This window comes from Apis florea, unplaced genomic scaffold (genome assembly GCF_048593485.1).
Source record: "Apis florea isolate Af1SG1 unplaced genomic scaffold, ASM4859348v1 contig_3203_pilon, whole genome shotgun sequence".
Classification (NCBI taxonomy): Eukaryota; Metazoa; Arthropoda; class Insecta; order Hymenoptera; family Apidae; genus Apis; species Apis florea.
Genome location: NW_028256723.1, coordinates 4595119 through 4608603, shown reverse-complemented (window position 1 = coordinate 4608603; position 13485 = coordinate 4595119). Strand labels below are relative to the sequence as shown.

At 37.4% G+C, this 13485-nt stretch overlaps 1 protein-coding gene across 8 annotated transcripts in view; it reads right to left on the bottom strand.

Annotated features, from left to right (window-relative positions):
• The window catches only part of LOC100871615 (uncharacterized), a 503962-nt gene that overhangs the window by 180834 nt on the left and 309643 nt on the right, over positions 1 to 13485 (bottom strand). For all 8 annotated transcript variants that reach the window (XM_086911195.1, XM_086911193.1, XM_086911188.1 and 5 more), the window contains one exon: positions 11338 to 11511. In XM_086911195.1, coding sequence (XP_086767321.1) covers positions 11338 to 11511 — 174 coding nt within the window. The remainder of the gene's footprint in view (positions 1 to 11337; positions 11512 to 13485) is intronic.

Genomic DNA, 13485 nt, shown 5'->3' with positions numbered 1-13485 from the left:
AACACGTCAATGTGAGAATAGAGTTCGGATATCATCATGTCGATCGAGATAATAGTCAAATCATCGAATTGTTGTCAATTTGTAGAAAAGAATAATGTATTTTTAATTTATTTTAAATATAAATAAGGAAAATATATATATATATTCTATTCTCGATCCATGATACAAGAATTTAGATTATTTTCTTCAACGATTACTTTTCTTAATAACTTTCATCAATTTTCCTATACGTTCGAATAATATATTTCGTTAAAGTGCAATAGACTCGATAAATATCGATCGTCCAAACATCGACTACTCGGACTTCCAATTATAGGGATGTTGATTCGGTTGACTCCCGATTATTCGGACACGTAATCAGAAATTCTCGCACTCGAGACAAGCGGAAACTGCTTCAACTCCCGTGTATAATGGAACGAGTGCCATTAACGATGTGACCCGTTAACCGAGAAGAACAGAAATTAACACGTCATCTGGTTCATCAATATCTTGAACTTAATAATTCATTTATCTAATAATATCCTCTCGAATCTAATCGCATCGTTTATATTTCTATTACATTTCTATCTCATCACGTGTTCGCCATTGTTAATTCATTAATTCATTGCTTACGTTTTATATAGAATTATACATCTATCCGATAAACACGCACAATTATATGCATTAACATTACCCAATAATCCACTTACACGAAAAAGAAAATTTCTCATATGCTTTAAAGAAGTGATTCTAACTATCATCACAAATCCTCAATGATTATTCGTAATTGCGTATCAACATTTCAGAAAAAAAAAACAATTCTAAGAGATAACCTACCTTTCCAGATAACCAACAAATTTCGACATCCTTGCAAGAATCGATCGAGTATTACCGTATTTTCGCGACAATAGAAAAAAAAAAAGAAATCAAAACTTTCCTTCTTAACCCAACAATTCTTTTACTTAAAAAAAAAAAAAAAAAAAAGAAAAAAGTAAAGAAAAGAATTCTCATACATTTTCGAGGTTAATCGAGTCGCAAGGAATTCTCGATCTCGAGCGACCGTCGCGCCGCGCCGTCTGGCGGCCAAACGGAATGCTTTATGCGAGCATCGAATGGATCGGGTGGCACGGCGTGTGTCGCGGACGTCTTATATAAATTTCTCGACGACAAGTGTTTCAACGTGCCGCGGGCTAGCCGCTATTGTTCTCCCCGCGATAAGATCTCGCGCTGAATCCAGCACCGGTCGGCCGCCACCGCGAGGACAGTTTGAGTTATGCCGGCAACGAAGGAAACGCTCGCCTCCCTTCCTCCCTCCTCGAGGGTCGCCACGAGGAGCAAACCGTGGCAGGAGGGAGTGAAAAACCAACGTGATGGGTTCGGGCAGGGAGGGAGAAAGAAGGAAGTGTGGAAGACAGAGAGTGTAACGTAGGTTAGGTAACACGAAGGATTTATAGGAGGTTACGCATCACGCGAGTCGGCCCATTAGATTCGTGGACAGGTATTCGTGAAATGCGACGCTGTTGCAGAGCTACGGTCGCTTTCGGCGTATCAATTCGGCCGGGTGAATTATGAATATCGGGTTAGATCTCGTTTGTTGGAGAGGTTTGGCGGACTTTGCGGATTTATACTTGACATATGTATGTATGTATGTATGTGTTCTTTTCGAGGTTTAATTGTAAGTCAAATACGAGTCGATTAGTTTTTCGATTGGTTTATTCATTTTGTTATTCATTTATATTTCGTAATTAAAAAGGAAAAAAGAAATAAGTATCTATTTAAATGTTCATTCTATTTTTAAAAATAGATACATACGTTCTTTTCTGTTCCTTTTTTTATTTGTTTCTAAGTCAGTAAGTTAGATATATAATTTGACTATAGTTTCGTATTTTAATTAATAATTTAATAATTGTAAATTTTAATATTTCTAAATATAATATTAATATTTCTTCTAAATGTTCAATATTATTCGGTGATACGAAAAGAATCTCGTTCCGTATTGTTTTCTTCATATAATTAAATATATTATTGGGCATTGAAAAATTAATTAGCTTCGAATGAATTTAACTAATAATTTTAATTAAAATTCTCTGAATAATACAGAGAGTGATCAATGAATTAATTATTGTAGTTATAATTTTAATCTTATCTTTAACGAATCAGAACAAATAAATCAGAACAAATTTTTGACTCGAATAAAAAATTCTTTCCAAAAATATATCATATTTATAAATTTAACTTCAAAAATCTAAATAAATTATTCGTGAAAAATTGTTCGTTGAAGATATTTTTCAATTTCCACGAAAGTTGCATTTATCAGAGATGTCTCTTTTTTCCAGTCTACGACAGATGAAACACAGAATTTTTATTCAAAGAATAAGAAAAAAAAAAAAAAAAAGAAAAAGAAAGAAACGATGTTTCAGATGTACCAATCATAAGTATTCGTTGAAATTTTTTTTTTTTTTTCTTTTTTAAACGTTTCAAATTACAAAGAGTTCCTCGAGAGTTGCATTTATCGGCGATGCCCCCTTTTTTTTTTTTCTTTTTTTGTCACGGTCGAGGAGATCAAAGCGATTTTGCACCGCTGATCGATCGTGATTTGTCGTGTTTGAACGTTTCGACGGGTTTGATAGGAGAAACGTTTGGCGTATCGATCCGCGAAAACGTGGCAAAAAAAAAAAAAAATACAATTCTGTCGAACGCTAGCTCTTTTCCGGGAACACTGTTGTGCACGGGCCATTTGAAAATCTGTTGACGAATTTTGCACGAATATTGGCTGTGAATCGGGACACCGTGGTTCCTAATTCGATAGATGGACGTAACAATTTTTTTCCATTTTTTTTTTTCCCTACAATTCGTTAGTTGAACGAATATTGCAAATAATGTTTCGATGCATCTGGAGAATTGGCGAGGAAAAAAAAAAGAGAGAGACAACAAGTATTTGGCGCGGAATGAAAATTGAATTCGTTATTATATTATTGGAGCGTTAATAGGATTCTTTTTTTTTTTTTTTTAAGATTCCAGCTCTCGATATCTGTTATTTATTAATCGCCAAGAGACTAATTAATATTTATCAGACGGTTGCAATATCACTTTCACGATATCGACGTTACCGTTTCAAACGTTATCCTTGCCTCCGAGTCATCGATTTCCTTCCCCCTTAGAAGAAATTTTCAAAGTGCGAAACAGGTGTGGCTAAACGTAATCTTCGCGGTGTATCGTTTATAATAAATGGATAGCATTAAAATATCTCCCCTTTAATCGACAGGGAATCTTTTATGTTTCTTATTATTTTAAGGCAACCGGTGTAATTACCGAGATGGGCATGGATTAAACGAAAGCGAGTTGAATAATTTACGCTTTTGCTTTACGGCGTTTAGAAATGTAAAAATGAATGGGCATGAAAATTGGTCGACGAAATTCGTGAAAAGGATGAAAGATCAGATTCGTATAATTTTCAATTTATCGTGCGCCAAATTTTAAATGAAAATCATTTCATTTGCCGGATTCGAAACTTTTTTTTCTTTTTGTCGAAAATAATTAACGCAGATATCGATATCGAAGATATGGATTATTATTATTTTTTTTTTTTAATGAAAATAACATTTTTGTGGGGTAATAAAGATCTCCATGATGAGTTAATAAATCTGTATCACGAACAGTAGACACGAAAACAATGAGGAAAGTGTATGCATAATAATATAACGTATTATGCGCATAACGTATTGTGCATACGTGCATAATAATACAACGTATGATAGCAATGATGTTAGTGCAGAATATATAACGTAACACGGATAATAAAAAGAATTATTAAGTATTATTAATAAATATAATTAAAACATATGTGTAGTATCATTCGTATTTATTTTATGTATTCTCTCGAACAATTATCAACTCTACTCACCGTACGAATTATTCGAAAATTTCCAGGGTTGAAAATTTATATTCATATGATTATTAATAATATCTTAAATGTGAGACGAAAATATTCATATTTGTTTCATATATTCTTTCGAACAATTATGAACTCTACTCACCGTTCGAATTATTCGAAAATTTCCAGGGTTGAAAATTTATATTCATATAATTATTAATAATATCTTAAATGTGAAGGGGGGGAGGGTGGAGAAATTTAAATTGCTCTTATCTATAAATGCAGGTGGGAGTATTATACGAGATGGGCGTGTAAAGGGTTAATTATTCATACGCGCACGCAAAAAAGGTATATTAATACGTCAAATATTCTTTTTTCCTTCGCCGGGACTTGTGAAATAAAACGCGTGACGGAAGATCAAGCACTACGTCATAGTTTAACTTATGGAAGGCGTCTGCCCGCCCTATCAACAAATTTCAACTTTTACAAACTGAAAGACGTAGCACTGTGTCATCACTCATGGAAGGATTAATCGTATCGTGTGAAGTAGAAGCTTGAAGTTCGTTCAAGGGGCTCAGCCTATTTCATGATTAATCAGAGCGACGTGACATGCCCGGAATTTTGATCACGAATGTTGATCACCGAAACAAATTTGTCCTGAAATTTGTTGCGCCCGTTTTAAAAATGAAAAAACACGTATCCAATAACCATCAACAGTTAAATAACCACCATCCATTAATCGTATATCAATCGAAAGAAAGAGAGAAAGCAATCCCACCACAATCCTAATCAATCATCTTCCAAAAACTAATTTTTCCACAAGCTTGAACTTGCACAACATGCTTTCACAAAACTTCCAAGAGCTTCGAACAGGCTCTGCAACAACCACCCCCGTTAAATCCACGATTCCTTGAGCTGCCTTAAATTTACGAAAAAAAAAAAAAAGAATTCGTCCATCACGAAGATTCACTTCGACGAGAAGTAAAGAAAAGTGGAGATATTTCGAATTGAACGCGCGTTTCTCGGATCGAATTAATCGAATTTCCGCGCACTTTGTTGTGGCAGCGGCCAGGCTATCGACAGGGAAGTTCGGCCCGGAAGAAGGCAAACATTCGTCGGTTTTCCGCGGGTAAACAGCCCTCTGCGAGGCCGTGGATCGAATTCGCCTCTTAAACGAGGGGAGAGGGTGGGGCTGAACGCACGCAGAGGAACCACGTAACTCGAAAACGACTAAGGGACGGGCCCTTTGAAACGGCTCGGCTCAACGAGGGGGCTCGGCGAGTTCGCGGAACGCCGCTTGAAATAATGTAGTGCGCGCCACTCGCGGAAGCTAATAACCGTGGTCGTTGGATCTGATGTTATTTATGCGAAGAAAGGGAAAGAAATGGGAGGGGGAGAGATTCGTGGGGAGCGAGAAGGGTGGTAACCGTGTAACGATGTAATATTGTCAATAAATGCAATTATTTATTATTAGTTTTTATCAATTTGATTGGAATGATATAAATTGCTTTAATAAGACTTCTTGTCCGACTATAACAATACCACACTACTTGTCTCATCATATCTATTAATGTTGTTTAACTGTTCTATGTCTAGGTTGTGATCTTTCTGCTCTGCCTGATCGTTATAAGCTTACTCTACTTGCTCGAATGTGACGAGACTATACTATTTATCTTATCTGAACGATCATATATATTAATTTTTTAACTATAATTTTACATTTGCCTGTTATAAATATCCAATTTATAAATAAAATTACCTGTTTTTAAATGTCTTAATCAATGTGAATTATTTTATATAAAATGTTTCAATAAGTTCAACAAATTCAAGATTTTATATTCGTTGAGAGGAAAAAAAGGAAACAACGGCAAAGTAACGCGAGAGTAATTTACTGTAGCACTGCGGTAAAAAATAGTCGTGGTAAAAACTCGTATGTACAATTTCAGACTTTTTTTTTACTTTCCAAATAAATCCTTGCAAAGATGCGGCCGGTCTCTAAGAGCGTTTTCATACGGTTTCGTACCGTATCGCGACGCTCCCGAAGGTGCAACAATAATTATTTCTAATTTCCAGTTATGCAAAAATACGTAAAGCTTAAGTACCCAAGATAATAATATTCGCTCCGGCGTAGGCATCCCCGGAGGTACGGTGAATTTTGTGGCGCAGAACGCGACCACTAACCTTGGATTACAGGTAATTTCGACGAAACCTATCTTGGAAATACGCTAAGTTGCTTTTCTTCTCGACGACGAATCGTGAAGGTGATTCGAATCCTTAAGATAGTCCAACTTTCCATAAAATTTATTAACCATTTATATCGAATGGATAGGCAACAATTATATAAGATATTCAAATTTAAAAAAAAAAAAAAAGAGAAACACTTGTACTATCAAATTAAATATTTAATAATATTTTTAAAAAAATAATATTCTCAACATTCTATATCCAAAACACTGATGAACCTCTTCTCTCTCCAAAACACGCTATTCATACCAAATAGACGCGCTAATTCCCCGAAACAAATCGGTCCAAATCGTAAAAGGACCTCGATCACACACTCGATATCACAGCAATATACTAAATAATATCACTAGCGCCGCCATTCGCGATCCGTGTTCCACGCGTCACACGAAGGGAGGTTAAACACGGGGCCACGCAGTCTGCACGGATTGTTGCGTTGATCGCGCAATAAACGCCGCTTAACTGGCGCGGCAAAAGTGCAATACACCGGCAATCCCCGCAGTCGGATAGAGCGTTGGCCGTCAGAAAGCGCTCGTTGACATTCGATGCACACGCGCGTCGTGCGTGAAAAGGATTTCGACGTTATTGTCTCGTCGCTGCAGCCTCCATGAAAAACAGTAAAAATTACCCAGCCCGTGTATAATTCGACGTACACCGGACGCCCAAGCTGATTATTCGTCGGGAAATTGTGAAACGTGCGACGAGGATGGAACGACTGATCTGGTAGTGGGGATAGAAAGAGAGAGTGGGAGAGGAAGAGGAGCCGAGTTTATTGTCCACGCAAGAATTGCCACCGTGCGTATACTATACATATATCTCTCGACGGTGGCGCCAGTTAGTTACAGTCTCGTAATGGTTGGCATTAGCCCGAAAAACACGGCGATTTTTCGGTCGCCATTACGCGCCGTCAACGCTGCGCTCGGGCTTTATCGATTCAACGCGCCGCTATAATGGTTGCTTTTCAATTTTAGTCGGTCGTGATTATATATAACTGTCTGATGGCCCCTTCCCCGTTTCTTTTTCCCTTTTGTTTAAGTTGAATTAGACGGATTTGAATGGAGCGAAATGTTTGGTGCATTTGTCGTTGTACAGGTTATACAATTGTACAGGTAATTGTAATTATTGTATTTTGCAAGATAAATTATTTTGTTCGACAAAATATTTCGAGAAAAATTTGCCGAGAGAGGGAAACGCGATAATTTCCATTTGGAAACTAAAATTTATTAAGCGAATTTAAAATAAAGCTCGTTCAGTCTGGTAGGATGCGTCTGATATGCGTGTATTACGCGAATGCACGAGGTGTAATGCGGAAGTTCAGAATGTTTTTTCCTTTTTTTTTTTTCCCCTTGTTTTTATTAGTACGACAGGTTAATACGTGTTGGCGTATTACATCAGAAAAACGTGTATTATATACTTTAATTAAAATATATGGTTTTATGTCTGGTTCATTGTTAAACCACTCAAATATTTATTTTCATTTACACGTTTGATGTTCACACACTTATGATATCAAATACATATATATATATATATTCCGAGTACGAAGAGACATCTCTAAAAATATCTTCAATAATTTGCGCTTCTCAAAAATTATCGACGCGTAGACGAACTACATCGCATAAAACCACACAAACAAGACTCTTCCCTTCTTCGCGAACACACAAAAACATCCATAAACGAACGAACGGTTTCACCTTGCGTTATAAATCTATATAACACAGACACAAACATAACGAAGGCCTCTCTCTAAAAGCGAAACCATTTACACTTTATGACTTCGAAGGTCAATGGAAAAAGGCTTTGATAACGACTCGAACCACAAAGCTCACCTCTCCCCCCCCCCTCCCCTCCTCCCTGTTGTTTTGTACTTTTCTTCCACCTCTTGTAGACGAGGGGAAGAAGGCGTAAAAATTGGAACAAGGTCGACAATAAACGCATCGATTTTTCTCCGATGGTTGAGGGGAGAGAGAGGTGAAAGAGAGGGGGATATGATCGCGGTATTCAATGAAGCTTCGCGGTCCGTTAAAGCGATACGGCTTATCGAGAACGCATTACAATAAATTCGTGTGTAAACATAGCGAGTAGCGCGATGGGTGGCAAACGATACACCGAACCAGCGAAACATAGCACGTAAAATTCCACCGATCCTAGGAAAATACAGATAGAAGCCAGCCAATCGTTTCGTATTGCTTCGCGCCACCGGAAACAATCGCGTTTGGTTAAACGCCGCACGATTACCAGGAAGATTCATAATCTCTTGTATAGCTTATTTTTCAAATTTAATTTCCGATTTTCCTATTTTCCATTGGAGGATATACATGATTAAAAATTTTTAAGTTTTTCGACGTGATTTTCGACATGTAGCGTTTTCTTTCATGTTATATAAATTTAAATGGATTGATAGAAGTTTATTTTGTTCGTTGAAAAGCATTAATTTCGAGAGGGAAAAAAAAATAGGATAGAAATTATCGATATATAATTGTACGAAAGAAATTGATAAAAATGTAATCACTTTATTTACACGAGATGGAAAATCATTCGCACTAGAGCAATTAAAATTAAAGGTAAAATCGATACGAAAATCCCACGTATGATACACGAAGGTTAAATGCTGATTAAAAGCAAAAACGTTGAAATCGATGAGGGGAAAAAAAAGAGAAAGGGAGAGAGAGAGAGAGAGAAAAGTCATATTTTGAACATTATTAAACGAAACGATTCGTGATCGCATAAAATTGGCATTCCATCAGTTTCGATTGTGAGATGTGATATCGGATAAAAAAATTTTTTAATTGAAACAACAATCCCGGCGGGAATGACGAAAAATAATTTTGCAAGCAATATGGCTACCGCCAACCGTTCGAAAGCTTAAATTCACGGGGACTACAAGCCGACGCATCGAACAATATTATTAAATTAAACATTATGATTCGCGAGCTGCGCGCGGAAAACGCGTCCTACAATATTATTAAATCAAACAACCGCGCACAAGCGATCTTAATAAATTCATAATACCTTCGTGTATATTTTTAGGCATCGGTATCAATTTTCGTTCCGGTAGATATTTCAAGATGGTAGATAAACATTTACGGGATACCGTACCTAGAGAATCATGGATAATGAACGTAGAATCAGTATCAAGACAAACAAGGAACGCGATGATAATAAATCCTCCCATTCACATTGCCTCTGAATTATTAAAGCCGCGTTAACCTGTTTGCCGGATCGTTTCTTAGGCGGAAACTACTTCTGGCACGAGACTAATGTGAGAACAGAAATTTGGTGTGTTTATAATGAGTGACTGGGTATCCAGCGTTCGAGATTAAGGCAATATTTCACGTGGTAGAACGTGTAGACGAAACCGAATCTCTGAGAGTAATCTAAATTCTTAATACGTAAAAGGGATATGTCTAACCTGGAAAGACTTACTTTTAAATTAATCCATAATTCATAACCGAATATTCAATTGCGGGGCTAATATCGCGATGTTAATTTTAGAATACCAGAAATTTTCTGAATGTACTTCTAACCTAGATTCACTAGCAGAATAATCTATTATTATTTCAAAAAGATGACAATGATATTTCTTGAAATGTTTCAATGATCACATGTACTATATTTTTATTAATTCGTTATATAATCGTATATAATCAAATCCCTGATTCGACGTAACGTTTTCACGAGTATAATTGCCTGGAAGATCACATAAATCGTAACATGATCGACCTGTCCATGTCGATCCCGAAAACACGTTGTAACACGGTCCAACACTCGAAAATATCGTCTCCAGGTAGCCACCGGATGATTAATGACTGGCGATAACCCCTGTTGGTTAATAACGCGCCCCTATTATCGTAGAAGTGTTTATAGCATCGGTAAACGTGAATCGAACATGGCAGAATGTAAATCGCACGTAGAACATGTACGTATAGGGGGAGCCACGCTGGGGAGTGATCGCAGCGCACGTGTGTAACGTCGAATATTCGGGTAAAGGAGTTGGTGGTGGGGGAAGGCAGCTTGTTACGAGCTCCCATGCCGGTACAAACGATGTTTAGTCGCCGAGCAATATATTAATAGTGTGTACATAGAAATATAGAGAAACGAATACACACCGAGTATATTTACAATGAATTAACGGGGGCGTTAATGCAAAATCCCCGGGACTATACTCGCCATTAGTTTAAACAGATTTCCATCGCACCCGCGATCTCGCATCTACATAACCGGGCGGAGAGAGGGCGCGCCGCGAAATTAAACACTCGTTCGTTGAAAACTGAACCGCATTACCTCGAGCTAGTGGGCCGCCTCAATCCTCTTCGAATTTTCAAACAATAGGTTGATACGTTTTGTCGGTTAATGTGGTCAACGAGAACAATAATTCTTGGTAAATATCCATTGTGGAGATATTGTATTAATATCGATAAAATATTTATTGATCTTCCAAATATTCTAGAAGATTTTCTAGAAGAAAGCATATCGTTACATATAATTATAAACTCGAAACTTTAAGAAAAGAATAGGAAAAGGAGAAATTTAAGAAAGGAATAAGAATTTTTGTCATTTTTTTTTTTTTTTTTTTTGAAAATTTATATTCACTATCATGAAATAATTCTTCTGAGGAATTCTATTCTGCCATTATTCCATCTTGAAAATATTATTTTCACGACATTCTCCGACGATCCGTTTTCTCGTTCACGGATGACGAATTAAATAGTAATCAGTTCTAATAAATTCATTCAACCTCTTCCCTTAGTCGAACACGGTAGAGACGGACTTCCTCTGCGTTGGCTCACCGGAGAGATTTTATCTTTCTCAAACTTTCATAACTAGCGGGCTGCATTGGTAATGTATCTTCAAGGATTCAATAAAGCACGAAGGGCCGTGGAAATAATGAGGAACGCTGCCGACGCGTGCACTTCGTCAGCCGTTCCCTAATTAATTCCGAGTAATCGCGTAGGAAGTTAATTCGATGCGTCAGCGATCGGCATGCGTGAACACGACGAAAGGGTTGTACAATGTTCCTTTATGCTTAATACGTGTTCTTGTGTATAAATCATTCAACTTACTTAACATTATCAACGTAATTTCGTATATCTTTAAAATTGTCACATTATTAATTCTCAATTCTCAAAGAAGGAAACCTAACCTAAGATTCGAATGACGTTGGAAAATTGGCTGTATGTTTCGTGGCGAAAATTTCGACACACGATCGAGACATGACACGCAACAAACTATTATACACTTACCCGAGTATTTTTCCGTCTGCATCTGATCGGTTGGCACAGCAAAGTTTCCCGTGGCGTTCGGTGGACAGCCATTTCGATTTTGCTGCGTGCGCAGTGTGTGGGTCGCGTGCAAAGACGGTCCACGCGGCGGCACTTCTGGTGGCGCTGGCTCCGGCGGCGAATCTCTACCAGTGTCTGCAAAAAGTCGCGCAAAAACTTGAATTCCCGCGTTTCTCCCGCGCCATAGATATCTTATGCATGCGCGTGTATTTAAAACATGCATAATGTGTATTCGAAAATTTTTATTCGTTGAAATTCTTCTATCTCATTATATGTCGATTTATTCCTATATAATTTTTCTCACAATTTTTATTCCAAATAACAATAAAAGATTATTAGAATAGTTATCAAAAATAGTGGTAAGATCGAAAAGAGAGACTATCGATTGTATCCGTATCAAAATTGTTCGTGAATAGGGGCAACGATGTATATAGGATAGCCACAGTAGAAAGAATGGGTGTCTTCATCGATGCGTGGCACGCAACGTTTATTTCACGGATGGATGATTGCGTATATAGGCACGATTATACGAAAGTTCCATTCTCTCTCTCTCTCTCATTTACGCCCCCTTATCCGTGTTCACGTGACACCAATGGATTACTATCCAGTGGAAACGCGAGCAATTAAACAGCATCAATGACTAGCCGTTTCCTAATTACATTTCGTAAATGGGGATATGAAGGATCTATTTTGCACGATATTACGCGAATGAATAAAATCTTTTTTCAAAAAAAAAAGGAAAAACAAAAATTTTTAATCTTTCTCCGAATACGTAAATTTACGAAATTTTCTTCAACAAAAATTATATTCAATCAAATTTCGACAAGTATTATATTTTCCTTCCCATCTTACGTCCCATCTCACGTTGCATCTTTATTACACCATCTTGCTTTCATCATCGCGAATAAAAAAAAAAAGAAAAAAACATAAAATCTACCGAAGATGATGCAATCTCTTCACAATCTTTGTATCGAGGAAAATATCTCGAAAGTTTCTCCTCATCCACGTTGTAACCAACGTTTCGTTGGGCTTCAAGTGTAAACGCTTATTACACCGTTTAAAAGCCAGCGACGGTAATTCTAAAAATTTTTCATTTCCGGCCAGGGTGCTCGGGGTATCCGGCCCTTGGGGGCCCGGCGTTGCGGGCATTCCGGAGCCGAGTTGCTTATAAAGTTATTCAAACTTGTAAGGAACTCTTCTCGGCGAATAATTAAAGTTACCTAAATGCAAAGGGCACAAAAGAAGGGCTGGCAGGCATGCTGCAAGCGATACAAGCGTTCAGCCACGTATTCACGATGTAAACCGTACGCCTGCCTGTGTACGTGTATTACACATTCGCGAAGAGTAAACATGCTGGTCGTTTTTTGACTTTACGAAACTGGAATTCAATTTCGCCAAGTCCTCCACTTATCTCACTAACGAATCAGCGAAGATTCATTCCATTTAATGAAGAGTTAATTACGATTCAATTTCAATTACAATTTCTACCAATTTGTTTACGAAATGGAATAATAAAAAAAATTACGCGAAAAGAAATTATTTCTTTATCTCTTCTCCACTCCTTTTATCTAATTATTTCCGGATAAAATAACTCGAAGAATACTTTCACCCAACATAATTGCATTTCTCATTAAAAGATATATATATCTTCTCAAACGATTCTCAGTAGAATTCACCGTACAACAAATACCTGGTTGCATAAAGGGGGGAAGGAAGGGGAGGAAAGAAGAGCCACACATATACACACGCACAAACACTTGTTCTTCTTTGCTTTTCATCGAACAACGAACAAGCTCGTTAGAATTTAATCGTACTTATCCGGAGCAAATTGCAATCTGTATACGTGATCCGTGTATATCTTGTAAGAACACGCGATGGATAATAGAAAGCGGGTGCAATAAGGGACGATGACGCGGCAAATCGATAACGCGTTAAGCATATATATAATTGGGGCAATGTATAACCATTAAGGGTTGTTAATGTTACAGGGCGCATTATTGTAAATCAAGGTTAACTGCAATACTGTGGTTTATTACGCTTTCGCGAAGCTGTGTAACTTGGTTTGCGGCAACTCCGACGCCGGATAATGGAATTTCGCTCTTCGGCCAT